Genomic DNA, 16,186 nt, shown 5'->3' with positions numbered 1-16,186 from the left:
TCCAAAGCTTGGCCTCTAAGAGTGTCACTGTGGCTTTCTTTGAGGAACTCTTCCACAGCTTCTTTAGGGCTGGTCAGTCTCCCAGATCTTGCTTCCCCCAACAAGGTTTTTGTGAACCTGTAGGGGTCCTTGATGAACTGAGCACGCTTAACCTCCTTCTCCTTTCTCAGTCTCAGAGACCTCTCAGCCCTTCTTAGTCTGCGCAGTTGCCCTCGAAGTTCAGTGGTCAGGTCTTTGATGCCCTCCTTCTCTTTGGAACTAGCCTGTTTGTATTGCTTGTTGAGAGTCTTGATTTCTCCTCTCAACTGCGTAATCTCTCTTGCCCTTCTGTTGGTCTGTTTTCTGGGTGCCTTGCCGCTTCCTTTCTTCTCCTCAGTGCCAAAGCGCTCTTTGGCCATGGTGTAAACAATTGCAGTCATGCTGTCCATTTTCCTTTCAGCTGATCCTGCCAATGCAGCCTCTAGAACTCTGTCGAGGTCCTGGTCTAGTTGGTACCACGCAATGTTGTTGTTAGCTGGGGGCCACTTCACTCTTTCTCTCGTAGGTTGGGTGCCTGGGGTAGTGTTAGGAGGGACCCTCTGGTTTAGGGGTGGAGCAGATGCTGAGAGGTCTCCTGTGCTGTGGGGTGCTTCCTGACAAGAGTCCTCCTGCGTCTCACTGGGTGTCTCCACCATGCGCTGCATCTGTTTTTCCCCTTTCCCGCAGGTGGTCTTAGATTGATGTATCTTAAGTCCCCTTGCGTTTTTGCAGATCTTCCCGCAATGGCACTTCACTTCTAACACTTCCCCTGTTAGTGTGGTCTGGGTGAGCCGTCTCGTTGTCCGTGTGCTTGCCGTAGCCGTTACCGTTGAATCCGTCCTGTTGAGTCTCTCATCCTCCCCCCCTCTCGGGAGACTCTGGGGGTATTGCTCATTGATTTGTGTAGTAGCAATGGTCGGTGCCCTCTTGCGAGTGCTGTGGGTAAGGTTGCTAGCCTCACCCACCCACGCCAGTCTTTCCTGGAGGTCATCTGTCTTTCCAGCGTCACCATTCTTCCTTGGTTGCCATCCAGCCTTTCCTGGAAGTCACTGGTGTCCCAGAGTAAAAGCTATATTATACACAATAAAGTGCTAACTCCTAAAGTCACTTAGGAAGTGACTGTAGCTTTTGACCAGGAGAAGATGTCATCAGGTGGTGACCAACTTTCATTGGACGTTTCGACCCTGAACCACAACGCCCTCAAGTTGGCGGGTCGGCAGTGATGGCCAGTCACTGCCCACCTTCTCCTGGTCCCCAGCTTAACTCCTCCCTCCTATTCCAGAGCCAGCAAGAGGCTCTCTCTGCGGCTTCCCCCAACCTACGGGCAGCTGTCTTCCTATCCCTTCCTTTTATTCCCAGCGCTGTGAGCGTGTTCCACACAGACTGTGCCGGGAAGCCCCTGCATCCGACCTCTACTGGGAATAGCCAGGCCTGGTACTTAGTGGCTTTCCTCTCGTAGGCCTCACCGCATCCTTCTTCCCACGGGACGGTTAGTTCGATCAGGATGATCTTCTTGGCCACTTCCGACCAAATGACCATGTCAGGCCTCAGGGAAGTTTGGACGACCTGGGGAAAGTGTAGTTTCCTTCCCAGGTCCACCCTCATCTCCCATGATGGTGCTGTCTGCAGTAGGCCCTTCTTGGTCTTCTTGGAGGATGATGGTTTCTCCCCCTCCCTGATGAACTGGATGGATGGTGTTGGTCTCGACTGAGGTTGGTGCTTTTTCCGTCTCTCCTGCTCCTGAGAATTTATCTTAAAAGAATCCACTGAAAGTGTGGGAGTCTTATTTTAACTTGAAAACGTTTAATTTCAAGCATAAATTCACTTGTTTTTTTCTTATTGGATTAAAGGTCATAATTCAAGTTTTTTACATAGATATGAGTTTTAACAACCACTTAATTGCACCATGTAGTAAAAGTGACTTAAATCACTTAAAAAACACGGTCAAATACACTTGCGATAGTCAGACCACAAGTTTTCCTCAAACTTGGTGGCAGGATCGGATTCACTCGAACACACCTCAAAACGTCTCTGGGGCTGCATGCCAGTGATGAGAACTGAGGCAAGTACAACAGCTTCAGGAAACAATCTGACTCCAAATGAGATTCTGTGGAAAGTTGCACAATCACATTTCATGGGAATGCGCCAACGGACAAAATACAAAAGAAAAGGTGGAGTTACTTTTTATCTCTGTGACACAAAAGAAAATATAAGCATGAAAAAAATATAAGCATAACAAATAACAAAGAACATCATGAAGTCCAGAGGGAGGGACTGAATGGGAAAGAAAGAGAGTGAAAGAGAGAGAGAGAGAGAGAAAGAGTAAATGGGAGAGAGAGAGAGAGAGAGAGTGAATGGAAGAGAGAGAGTGAAAGCGATTATGTGATAATCTTTTTTTTTTAGATTTATTTTTGGGCGTTTTTGCCTTGAATCGATAGTACAGTGAAGAGTGTGACAGGAAATGAGAGGGAGAAGAGGTGGGGAGTGGACTGGAGTAATAACATCAGGCCGGATTCAAACCCAAGTCCTCCATGGGCATCAAGCCCGGATGTGGTCGGGGCTACTGCTGGCGCCACAGTGCCCCCATATTGTTATTTGCTCACATTTAATTGTAAGACAGGTGAAAGTGTTACAGCTGAAAGAAGTGTAATAGCTGTTGTTACTAGAGAGAGAGAGAGTGGTCTAATGTCATCAAAAGACAGTTTGGAAACTTTTCTTAAATTCACAGCATTTCAGTGTGAAAATAGAACAGAGTTCAGATGACATAAATACAGTGAATAAAAAAGGAACAATGCCTGCAGTAAAGCATTGAGTTATTGTTCCTTATTCTTGCGCAAAAACAGGTGAAACGTCGCTGTTTTACACTGGGAAGGTAGAAAATCACTTATTAGTAAATTCAAATGAAACAAGTGTCACCTCCTTTCAGCTTCATGAGTGCATCTAAGTAATAGCACAATAAACCACACACACATGTGAGAAACAACATTGCCAAACAGGGCGGTACAAAATACAATTATAAAGTGCACATTTCAGATAAACAAGGACTCAGCCTATAGTGCAGTTAAACCATGGTTTAATATTTTCTTTTTTTCAAGTTTGCTGTGAACTGAAGTCAGGCCTCTTATTTTCAAAAACAATGAACCGTTACAGTTAGGTTACCAATAAAAGGTAAGCCTACTACTTCTGGGTACTGTTCGGCGTAGCTCGCTAGGCGGTTTAGTAAGCTAGATTCCAGGCTAAAAATATATTAACGCCCCTTTTTTTGGTTCGGCGAAGCAACTTTTGATAAATTACCATAGTAACATATCTCTTAGCACTAACCTGCTCCAGGGCAGGCTAAAATAAGAGTACCACACACCCCCGGCAAAAGGAGGGATCCCACAGTTCTTGTATGAGCACTACCGATTCAGCCGACAAGGAATAATTAATTTACAAGAACTCCACGAGTCATTTATTGCAACCACCACAGTCGGACATTGAATGTCTTGCGCTTTTTTGCAAGTGAATGCATAACGTCTTGGATCCCAGGAAATTTGAGCACATAACCAATCTCCCTTACGGAGATATCGTCGAAAGTTGGTTTACCTACCTAAGATTTTATCATGTCCCTTCTACAATGACGATGTTATTAACCATACTCCATCAACAAATGCAATTTACATCATTGCAAATGTCTAGTTTTGCAAACGTGTCTAGTTTTTGTGCAGTAGTGAATGAAGTACTCCGTCTACTACACCATAGCATATCATTTTTGTAGAAAATGATTAAGGTGGATGCATGATAAGAAGAGAGAAATACACACAATATATTTTCATTGCTTCAATTTATTGAATTTCTTATTAATACATTTACATTTAGTAATTGAGCAGACACAAAGCGATTTACAAGGATATGTAAAACTGTTGCTTGCAAAACATGAGCTCTACCCGCTGCACCAAAGTCACATATTTGACATCAAATATGATATCTCCTTTAAGACAGCCTATAGACAGTTTCTTATATTGCTGTCGCAGTGGCTGCAGTGTTGTATTTTGACATGATTATGGTCTTGAATTCTTCATTACACGTTCATGGTCATATCCTGCCTTCGCGGAGGAAAAATTAGTCTTTTTCTTTGAGTTTAGACAATTGTACCGTCAAAAAAATTATGGTTATGGTGGTCGACCTTTCCTGCCTTTTGAAGCAGGACGTGCACGTGCAATTTAGCTGACAAGTTTAGCCTAGGACACATTCACTTCACGATTTAGTAGTTTAGCACCCGTCGGCAGACCGGTATAGCCTGTTCTCATTTAGCGAGCTAGATTTTCTCATTTAGCGAGCTAGACTGATTAACTTAGCTTCAGTTCTACGCCGAACAGGGACCTGTGCTTTCAGCCAGCTGCCTGTTGACGTTTTCAGACAACAGTGAAGCTCGCTTTTTTTTTCACAACACCACTTTTAAAGGTAAACTTTCTATTCAGAAGCTTTTTATCATCCATTTCGCCGTATCGCGCTCACCATTCACTCAAACGTAACGTTGTTTTTTGTAACAACGCGTTAATCGTGCGATACAAATATTGACGGCGTTAAAATGGGTTTGCGTTAACGCCGTGAAATTTACATTTATATTGAAATCGAATATTCAAAACTCTGAAAGGTTGCATGATTTTCTCTCACTCCCACTGAACCAACCTCATTGACGCATCTAACCTGTGCTAACTGATGTGTTTATATCTGACAAAATGCAATTGTGTTGTTATGCCGTGGCATCTGATCAAATTGTTGAAGAAACCTTTGTTTAACTATTTTATTGTATTTAATTGCGTAGATAAGTAATTGACTGCATAAACATTAGATAGTGCAATGTCTCTAGATAACTGAATTAGCAATGAACTGACTTACAGTAAAATTACAGTCCATAATGGCCTACAGTATTTTCTAAAGCTTTCCATAAAATCTACTTTTCAGTGCAACTGGTTTTACTGTTGTGCTAAACAATGCACAAATAATAATAAAATGAAATATGTGTTATTGTTAATCCTTATCTACATCTCTACATGGAGTGAAAGCAATAGCAGTGACACAATCAGCTTTACTCTCCCACACTATCTAGAAGTAGGACACCGGCCATAAAGTGCCATAAAGCGCCATCAATTTCAAAGGGAAGAAGCATACACTGTGTGAAACAAAGCATTGTAAGAGGGATGTAAGATTGCAGATGTATTTTACATTATGTATACATACACACACACACACACACACACACACACACACACACACACACACACACACACACACACACACACACACACACACACACACACACACACACACACATACATACACCGCACACACACACACACACACACACACACACACACACACACACACACACACACACACATTTATGCAATGCCGCAAACCTACTGTGAGATTATGTGGAAAGTTACACAATTACATTTCTTACGAACGCCACAACAGACAAAATACAAGAGAAAAGGGGGAGCTGAAAGCTAAATGGAATCTTACTCTTTATCTCTGTGACTCAAAAGGAAATATAAGCATGAGAAAACATCAGCATGACGGAAACAACAACGAACATTATATGTGACATCTCTTGCTGTTTTACACTGGGAAGGAAGACGATAACTTAATTATCACTTAATGGTGATACCATCCTTGGGGGTGTTACCTCTTTGGGGGGGTGCTCTGTTTTGCAAGTTTTTATTTTACAATGCTTGGCCAGTAATTTGTTTTGAATGTCAAAACATTTTGTTAACTTCTCGCAGTTTTATCTTTTATGTAATCTAGTGTATGAGAAATAATGCAAATGGCAAATGTTCTCGTGCAAAACATATCATCTGAAATATTAAGAAGGGGGGATTGTTTGAACATGGTGTGCTGGAACAAAGAAAGGGCTTATTCAAATTCTTGCAGAAGCGCTTTTGGTCACATTATACTAACCCACCGATGACCTCATGTTCTCTTTATCTCAGTAACTCTGTATAAACAGACATGGCCTATGAGAGAATTCATCTAACTCTCACAGAATGCCACTCTGTATGATTCTGATCCTTCTACACATTTTTTCGCACCTACCTTTTCTCTGATGCATGTTCACACCTGTGCGAATATATGTAATTTAGGTAACATTACATGTTTATTGAAATATTTTTACTGTGTGTTTTACTGTTTGATGGCAGGAAGATAGGTGCCAGTCATTAGGAGGGGCATCTCTGTATGCTGAGGTCATTCATTGTGGCATTGTGTTAAATGTTTTAATGTCTGTAGACCTGCAGGAAAAAGACAAAACAAACTGAAAAGCATTTTGTTTTAGAAGACTCTGATATGAAGGCAAAGGGGTATAAGTAAGACAGTACAAGATATAATACAAGGTTATTGAAAAAGCAAAACAAACTTTATTTAATTTTTCCAAAGTTTGTGTACTTCTAATCACGGACAAAGGCATACAAACGTCATAAACACAAACATAGGCAAATAGGGCAGTCTAGTGCTAGGGTGAACTGGTGACATTGATCACTCTGGATCCTGTACAAGACACCATCAACACAACAAGCTTTAGCAATACATTGCTTGATCTGAGAATAATGACCTTTTTTTTGTCTCCGAAACATTTTTTAATTTCATAATATAAATGAAACATCCAGATGGTTGTTCTGAGCACAACAAATATCAGATGAAGTGAATCCTACTGTTTTTATCCACTTTTAACTCTAATATTTGGTACGCCCACCTTTGGCAGCAATTACAGCAGCACATCTCTCTGGCTTAGAGTAAATATATTTCTTGAGAACTTCAACACTAATGTTATCCGATGCCTTCTGCAACTCAAGCCAAAGGCTTTCCTTTGAATGTACACTAGATCTGTCCAAATTTGCTTGATGGGTTTGAGGTTCGGACTTTGAGGGGGCCGGTCCATAATTTTCAATGTTCCAGAAGATTCCTTCTGCCACAGGTCGTACTGGCAAAAGTTACAACAATGTTTAGGGTCCTTGTCCTCTTGGAAAATTAATCCAGGCCCATTAACGCCACTCCCAGAAGGTACTCCATGCCTCACCAGAATGTTATGGTATACTTTCTTATCCATGATGCCATCAATTTCGCCAAAGTCATCTGTTCCTGAGGATTAAATGGCACCCCACACCATAATACTACCCCCTCCTTGTCTAACTGTTGGCTAGAGACTAGTTGGCTATCTCTCCCCCTCACTTTGTTAAACATACACTCTTCGCTTGTTGCCAAACTATTCAAACCTGGACTCATCAGTCCACAACACTTTATACCAATCTTTCTTTGTCCATTTCTTGTGTTCTTTTGCAAATTTCAGGCGTTTCACTCTATTTTTCTCTTTCAGTAATGTTTCTGTGCTGCTATTCTGCCAAAAAGTTATTTTTCTCACAGCTTCCGACGCACAGTTCTTGGGAACACTATTGAACCATTAGTCATTGTGGTGTTGATCTCGTCACCAATTCTCGTGAAGTTTTTCTTCAGTCCTTAAGACTGAGAATTCTGAGATGCTTCACTTCACACAGTTTATTTTTCAGCCTCTCCCATTTCTTGGGAACACTATTGAACCATCAATCATTGTGGTGTTGATCTCGTCACCAATTCTCGTGAAGTCTTTCTTTAGTCCTTAAGACTGAGAATTCTGAGATGCTTCACTTCACACAGTTTATTTTCTCAGCCTCTCCCATTTCGGTTCTGGTGGCATGGCGGTCTAAAGTGTATTTTACAGTGCTTGGACTGAATGTCAAGTCCTTGTCTATGCGGCGGTAGCTACAGTCAGCATCAAAAAAGGCCTTTATTCGAACCCGTTGCTCACTCATTAGCTCATACTTCACCTTAGCCATGTTCAAAGAGCAACATTTGCTTTAAGACTGCCTCTAGAGGCTTTGAATCTAAAACAATAGGTGGTGTGGCCTCAGTGACAAAACCCTTATGTTACCAATCACTTAATGCGGAAGATAGGCCTTGTACATTCAAAAGAATCACCGAGCTGTGTCCTAAGACTCTTGCATCACCATCAATTTAACCACGACCACACCTGACAATCATAAAACAAGTAATTTGGCTTCTTCTGTGAAGGAACATGATTGTGTGACATTGACAGTGAAATAGGCCTAGTTTGTTTTTGTACGGAAATTGACCTTAATCTACTTATGATAGCTCTATTCTATGGTTTATAGAGCATAATGATGACTTTGTAGGTATTTCATTAGTTTTAAGGGTATTTTAATGGCCAATTCAACAAAAACAACTGAAACCTCTTAAATATGCCTAGTGTTCTAATAATTTTGGCCACAACCAGGGTGCGATTTGCCGGGGGGGATGGGGGGGATTTACCCCCCCTCTGGTTTTTACATCCCCACCTCAGCTGGATGAATTTCATACATGGGGGGGGATAACTAGCCTGGCCATTACCAGCCTGTGACTCCATTTCATTCCGTCTTTCAGTCTGGGCCAACCCAATGCATTTTGGTTTCCGAGATCGGCGGGTGCTTATCTTGAGGTTTAAAATCATTGGAGTTCCCTTAACCAATCAGCAACGTTTAGTAAGCATTCGGTAGATTAAACTCTTCCCAAAGCCAGTTGGGAGAAGAGCTACGACGTCCTTTCCAATCATAAAACTTACAAGAAGATACTCTTGTTCTCCTTTTAATTTTCTGATGTTCTCGAGAGTTGAGACAACTTTTCCGATAGCTTTTCGTGTCTTTTCCTCCAAGGCGAGTTTTGCGCCACAGCTCTGAACTGCTCGCTGATTGGTCCGGCAAAATTTTGAGTTCTGGAGACGATTGTCAATGGGGTTGGGCCAGACTGAGTATGAGCTTGAAATCAATTCAGGCGGAAATACGTAGGCTGGTGTCACCAGGCTAGGGGATAACCCTCAATTATTAAAAAAACTATGAAAAAACAGACAGGTTGTGACAGCGTTTTCTTACACTTGCTTACATCGCTGGCACTAACGTTCACCTTACCCGAACTGTCGGCATTCTCAGAATTCGCTGGCTTTGCTAATTTCCGTGTATAGGCTACTGTACAATGAATATGAAAATATTTGTTCACTGAATTAGCGAGTTCTGTCCAAAACAGTTGCGTTTCAGTTTCAAAGTTTCAGTTTCGGTTTCAGTATTTCAACGTGAATGAGAGGAAGCACAAGAACTGAGCGTCTAGCAGCGATTATCATGTACATGATGCATGTATATGAAGAGAATTAGGCCTATGTATTGTTTTTTTTTTTTCATGATAAAAAAAAAACATCCCCCCCTCTGGTTTTTGGACAAATCGCACCCTGGCCACAACTGTATATATCTGGAAACCACTTACAGATTCCGATTAGCTAAATTTGCGTCTGGATGGAAAGGTGTTATCTTTCCCCATCCCACCCATGCTAAGCCATTTCTAGCATAACATGCGATCTACCGTGGAAAACAGAAGGCAGGAAACAGCACCAGAAACAGCACTATTAGGTACACAGTACCACTAACCTGAAGAGCGCAGGTTCGGATCTCGCGAAGCTCGCGTAAGATTTCAAAATCTACCTGAAAAGACACAGGTTAGATATTTATGAGTGGCAAACTTGTCCCAAGTTGCGAAATTACTATCTCAATATCAGAGTAAGCCCGACTCTGTATAATTACATGCCAAAAGTGAATCTCAAGAACATTACAGAGAGGAAGCTCCGGAATATGAGTGGAACAGCCTCGAAAGTACATTGCAACCCTCGAACTCTGAAGATGAAAGGCAAAGCAAGAATCGTGATATCCCCGAAATCAAAACCCTAAAGACAGAACTCTGAAAACGGAAGGCGAATCAAAAAATGTGATAACCCCGGAGCAAAACCCTAAAGACAGAATATTAATTAAATTATTATCGTGTACATTTTAATTTCGTTTTTATGGGGCAATAGCTGTAAATGGGAGGGGATACGTTTTGTCAGTTGAAAGCTGACCTATAGACAGAATCTCATTCCGTCTCATCACAAGACGTTTTAATTCAATTCCTTGTCATTTTCAACCAATGGCTGCAGCAGGGTGTGTGTGGCTAGACTGCTGACAGTCAATATGCTAATAAGAGCATTTCGCACCTCTGTCAGCGGGAGGTGAGAATGCTAAACATATCGGCCCCCCTCCCCTCGCAGATTCCTTTCCGGGAAATTCCGTTCGTATGCGGCAGAAGGATATTTCGGGGGAATGTCCGCGATCAGCCAGGAATGGTGATCATTCGCGGCTGTATCACAGCGTATACGGGCCCGATAATCTTGCTTTTCGTGCAGTGAAAGATACTGTCAGATGAATCATCCTTCACCATTATCTACGGCTGCTGCCATGGTATGGGTCCACATGTCCCCATCAGACTGAAAGGTGACTACAAGTCAATACAAAGTTACTCCGATCACCTTTATCTGATGAACATTTCTGTCCTGATGGGAGAGTTCTCTTCCAGGATGAAAATGCCCCATCCTCAGGGGTCAAAAGGTCACGGAATGGTTTGATGAGTATGGAAATGAAGTGAATCATATGTCAAGGCCTTCACAGCCAGCAGATCTCAACCTACTTGAAAACCTCTGTGATTTTAGACCAACATGTTACACAGCGCTCTTTACCTCCATCATCAATACACATTTAGCAATAGATGTTCAGCATGGCCATAAACCGTGGCGGGTCCTGTTGTGAAGCGGGGATAATGTAGAGTGTAAATCAGGAGAGGAATATTGTAGACATTAGATTTTGAAATGACAAAAGTGTTCAGTCCGGTCCTGTTTCTTAAGTTATTTTATCTAATATTCTTCAGTTCTCTATTTTGTTTGTTTTACTCATCTCTCCTCTTGTTTCAGACTCCTCACTCCCTGCCTTTGGTGATAGTCTGCCCCACCTTGATTCTTTGCACCTGTTCCCAATCACCTAGTGTATTTAGTCAGTGTGTTCCTGTGTCTCGATGCCAGTTTGTCTGAGTTTCCTCCATGTTTCTAGTATTCCAGCGATTTCCCCCTCGTCTATTGATTTTCTAGTTTTGCGGACCTGTACCTGTTTAACGAACCCTGCTTTTGCCTTCTCCTTAGTGGATTTATCCAAATGATCTTCAAACAGCCTGCCTGTGTACCACACCCTGACCTGGCCCACACCCTTTTGCCGCCTTCTCCTTGTTACTTGTACTGATCACTCTCACCTGCACTCTCACTCACCTGCACAACATTAAGGATCACTGAAGGACTAATCACATACACCTGTCACAGTCCCTTCATATACCTCACTCACAGTGCACTTGGTGTCTGGTATCGCACTTCAACGGTTATCACACGTCCCAGCTCTTCTTGAAGGATTGTAAGAAACCTTGTCTTCGCTTGCCTTTCTTTTGCTTCGCTCTCTGTTTTGTTCTTGTTTGCCCCAGTCTTAGTTTAGTCTTTTCCGAGTGTGACTCGTGTTTTGTTTTCCCTCCTGGTTTTGTTAGATTTGTTTATTTCCGTTCAGAGGTTGCCTCTTTGTTTTGTTTTTGTGTTCTTGTGAACTCACGCCTTAGTTGAGCAGTGATGTGAGCCTGCGCCCTGGGCTGGACTGTTACCCTGGAACGACCGTGCCTTTGCTTAGCCGTTCTTTATCCTGTGTTCTTTGTATCCATCCGCAAAATAAAAGAACATTTCACGAAACATTTCGTGGTTCCCGATCTGTTCCGTGACAAACACTTCGTCTTAGTGGTTTTTATTTATATTAGTTCTGTGTTTGGAATCGTAATAAATACTGACTGACTACAGCAGAAAATATTCTCCTAACTGAAGTGAATTGTTTTTCTCTTAATGCTATCAATTATAACCAAAAGATAAAATACAGTAGACAGCCCTCCTATTACCTTCAAATGTACTAACATATTTTTATCCTTGGGGTCAATTTCACCCCAGCTATTTAAACCTCCAAAACATTATTATAATACAAATATTTTACCCAAGTTTATGTGTCAGGTACATCAGGTTTGTTTGTTGACTACATAAAAAGCCCTTTAAATAAAACAATACCCCCATCCAACCCCCTTATACAGCCAGAATACATGTTACGCGACTATGAAGAAATATGCAGATCACAATAAAATCTCACTGAGTGACCTACATTTAGAAAGAGATATCCTTCTGGTGTTTTATGGCTTAATATTATTTCTAAGTACATATTGTTGTTATCTATAACATTCGTACAGGACATTGAAAACATATGTTAATTTTGTGTTTACCCAGTTGTACCCATTAAATTAGGAAAAGTCATTAAATATGAAGCAAAACAAATTATGTCAATCATTTATTAAGAGACGTCAATCATTGAATGGGGTATAATTGACCCCAAACATAATAGGAGGGTTAAGGCACTGACGATGAGCCTCTAAAAGAGGCCCACAGATGGCTGATGCTGTCAGTCTCCTCAGTTGATGCTCATGCTGTTGATCCTGCCCGCTCCCACATAATGGATGTGGTTGAACCTAAAAGCCCCAAAGCGATTGGGGAAGGTAACCGGCGTGCCATTAGGGAGCTCGATTTCAAACTGCTTGTCGGTGAAGGTGAAGCCGACCTTGAACATGAATAAAAAAGTGGAAAGGTTTTTAACATGATGAGCATATTATTATTTAGATAGTATACTTTGGCTATTATTCAGATTCATGTATGTAACCTGTTCAGCATAGCAAGAGGAAAACATTAGTATGTAAATATATTACTATGTTGTCACTATTCTTGTTCTTGTTATTATCTCTGGTTTTGAATTCTCTTTTACTAAATATCCCAGTCCTACCAGAGGCAATCTGAAACATAAACAGCTTCATATGCAATTTGGAATACATTTTTCAGACTTAATGGCCTGATTTGGGGAGAAACATCATAACTGGACGGAGCTCAACTACATTTTTTAAGAATTTGTGATACAAGCAGATCGACAAAACCATTACATTGGCAGACGCTCAAAAGGCCACTTGGGAGCCAACACCCAAAAAACAAAGGAACTCAACAGGCACAAACATTTTGAAGATCTCCACTGACAATGTCCTGACGAATGCATTCCTAGTGTGGTAAGGCAACAGTTGGCATGGCAACAGTTCTGCGACTGATGAAGAGGCTTTGCAGAGTCATCAACACAGCCCAGAAGATTACCGACACACATCTGCCTGCTCTGAAAGACCTCTACAGCTCCCAGAAGGATATGTTATGTTCACATAATATTGAGTATCTTAATCATACCATAGGTGCTGGAAAAGAAGTCACTTTTTATAGGCTCTCAAGCACCTTTCATATGGAAGCTAGAAATAATATAGTCTGACCATATGATATTTGTACCTTATCCCACTGACCGAAAATACGTATGGGACAGTAATTTAGCGATCACTTAGCCTCTTTATGCAAACGCTCCTGGGTTGTAGTGAAGCAGGTAAACGCATGAAAGGGGGAGGTTGGTTTTTCTCAGGGTGGTGTGTTGAATGGAGAAGCGGTGGCAAGTTAAGTTTAAACTTAAATACGACTTAGACAGCTAAATGCCAGTTTTGTAATAACGATCTTTTGTTTATATGTAGGACTATGTTCATTGAAATACATTCCACCTACTGCATTCTCTGGATAGATCCACAAAGCAAGATAAAGGACTACAGGAATACGGAGGACCTTATTCAGCTCGGGATCTTGTGAGAAAGGCGGTATTTTGTTCCTGCTTTTTTTTTTTACACTGCAATGCATTACTATTTTTGATTTTGAAGAGGACTGTTTTCCTTCTTGGAACAACGTTTACCAACGGTATTTTGGACTTATTCTAAAGGCAATCGAGGAAGCAGGCCGGTGTTGTACCCGATTCAGCACTGGCGAGACTCTGGTTCACGTTTGGAGTTGATAACAAATACGGATCATTTTTTGTTATATACATATCACACACGGAATAACGAACGAACGAACGAACAAAGACTGTATATGTATTATTTCTAAGCTAATGTGTCTGTTGTGTTTATTTAGCCTTTTTAATACAGCTCTCCTGATCAAATAATAACATCGAAATGTGACGACTTTCTGTTTGATTTAAATAGAATTTGTTATAGATACATCATGTCATATGTAGAAGATGGAGAAGTTCTCCAGAAGGGTACAACGTACGAACGAACAAAGACTGTATATGTTCTGTATTATTTCTAAGCTAATGTGTCTGTTGTGTTTATTTAGCCTTTTTAATACAGCTCTCCTGATAAAATAATAACATCGAAATGTGACGACTTTCTGTTTGATTTAAATAGAATTTGTTATAGATACATGTCATATGTAGAAGATGGAGAAGTTCTCCAGAAGGGTACAACGTTTAAACAAACATCTAGCCCATATATTCTTAAAATAACTGTGTGCTACATTAGAACTTCTCCAAACTCGATACTCGATGTTTCTGGACGGGATCCAGCAGTCATTTCCTGTTTTGGGGGGCTTTTCAGGTTGCTGTCATGAGTTTGAGTATGCTTAACTATGCCCCTCACCTTGAACTCCTGATGGGGATGGAATTTGTAAGCGAAATTCAGGACCTCCTCAACACCGAAGATGCCATCTTTCTTGGAGTTGAGCACAATGCTCTGAGTATCACTTTGATCATTGAACCGAGGATTGAAGTGCAGAGCTATGTTGTTCTCGTCATAGCCGATGTTGATGGAGAACCTGGAAGGTGAGACAGAGAAAGAGGGTGATGGAAAGAGAGACTTGTATGTGGGTAGAAGTTTACCAGAACACGTGTTAGATCTGTGTTTAATTATATGCTTTAAGTGCATTCCACAGTTCTAAAACAATACACTTGTCAGATTCTACCCAACAATTGGATCTCATTGTCCTCTGGATGTCAATCAGGAGCACAGAAGGGTCGGGAGAAATTTGATTGGTTTAGTTCAAATATCAACAGCTTTTCGGCAAAATCACGGAGTGTAGCTTTAAGGAACATCTTAAGGAATTTCCAGTAAGGAACTTCCCTTATTCAATATGGGCCACTGTGATTGAAGAGGGCACTTAAGAGTATCATGTGTTTTAGTAACCTTTGTAGTAAGCTTACCCATTGTCTGCTGGGGACTTGCCAGTGACCACCAGCTTCTGCGGAGTCTTGAAGGTCCAGTTCTTCACAATCAGCATCTTTGTGAGTTTTAAAAGCCTTGAAAATAAATTTGTGGCAGTTTATTACAATATATCAATGTACAAATGTTAAATGAATGTAAAAATGTCAGTGGATATGTGATTCTGTGATGTAGGTACTGCCAATTAGAAGGGTTAACTGGAGAAGAGCGGAAGGGATTAGGTGTGTGGAGACGCAGGCTTGTAACTGTCTGGGATATTTCAGTTGAGTTTAAGAATTGAAAAGGATACAGTAAAGCTAAAGTGGAATGCAATCGAAAAAGCATTATTAAGGATGCTTTAGTGAACTGTTTCTTCTGTGAACACATTGATAAACAGAGGATTCAGAAAGACAGCTTGGAGAGAAATTTCACCTTCCATATGGATATGCCGCAGTGTGTTGTAATGTAGCCTCTTTTCAACAACTAGATACCGGCACACCTAACACACTAAAAAAATGTTTGGAACTGTGGAGCGCTCCTGCCTTTGTCTCACCCTACTATTATATTGACCTCACATGGGACTGTGTTAAAGAATTTTCTTTTTGTGAATGATAAGTATTTTTTTCATTGTGAGAGAGGGAAAACTAGTAAAAAATCTCATCACAACAAGCCTAAGAAACAGCTCATCCATTCAATGTTATCTAGCACTTTTTTAAAACCCATCTCTCACTTGACTTCCTTTTTTCCCCTAGTATTCTCCCCTAGTATTCTCTATATTTCTAAACATCCAGATATCTTTGATAACTAACTGAAAATTAGATGGCATTTCGTCCTTTTCTAATGCTCAGGTTAAATATTCATCACCACTGCATTCTGATCTAGAGTAATTTGTTTAGTTTGACTTTTTCCATTACATTTAGAACACGATTAATTGTACATACCTTGACTCTTGTATGTGAGGATGTTCCAGTCTGAACTGACTGTGTTTCTCAACAGTCTTTTATAGGATATGAGGAGACACAAGAGGAGGGATCAAGCTTCTGATGACTAATATATCACCGAATGAGAGGGGTTCACTGATTTTATCCAATCAGAATCGTCATGAACATTAGTTATGTGGTTTATAGATTCAGGT

General features: G+C 41.0%; 1 protein-coding gene across 1 annotated transcript; it reads right to left on the bottom strand.

The window, feature by feature from the left end:
• Window positions 1-12,419: 12,419 nt before the first annotated feature.
• LOC308369327 (beta-galactoside-binding lectin-like) lies at window positions 12,420-15,130 on the bottom strand (the record flags this gene model as incomplete). The annotated part of the gene is made up of 3 exons (XM_080843720.1): window positions 12,420-12,566; window positions 14,494-14,668; window positions 15,054-15,130. The coding sequence occupies 3 exons, from the start codon at window positions 15,128-15,130 to the stop codon at window positions 12,420-12,422; spliced, it is 399 nt and encodes a 132-aa protein (XP_080699846.1).
• Window positions 15,131-16,186: the final 1,056 nt, after the last annotated feature.

The sequence above is a fragment of the Sprattus sprattus genome (assembly GCF_963457725.1).
Source record: "Sprattus sprattus genome assembly, chromosome: 1".
NCBI lineage: Eukaryota > Metazoa > Chordata > Actinopteri > Clupeiformes > Clupeidae > Sprattus > Sprattus sprattus.
This window is presented reverse-complemented; position numbering and strand designations above follow the sequence as displayed.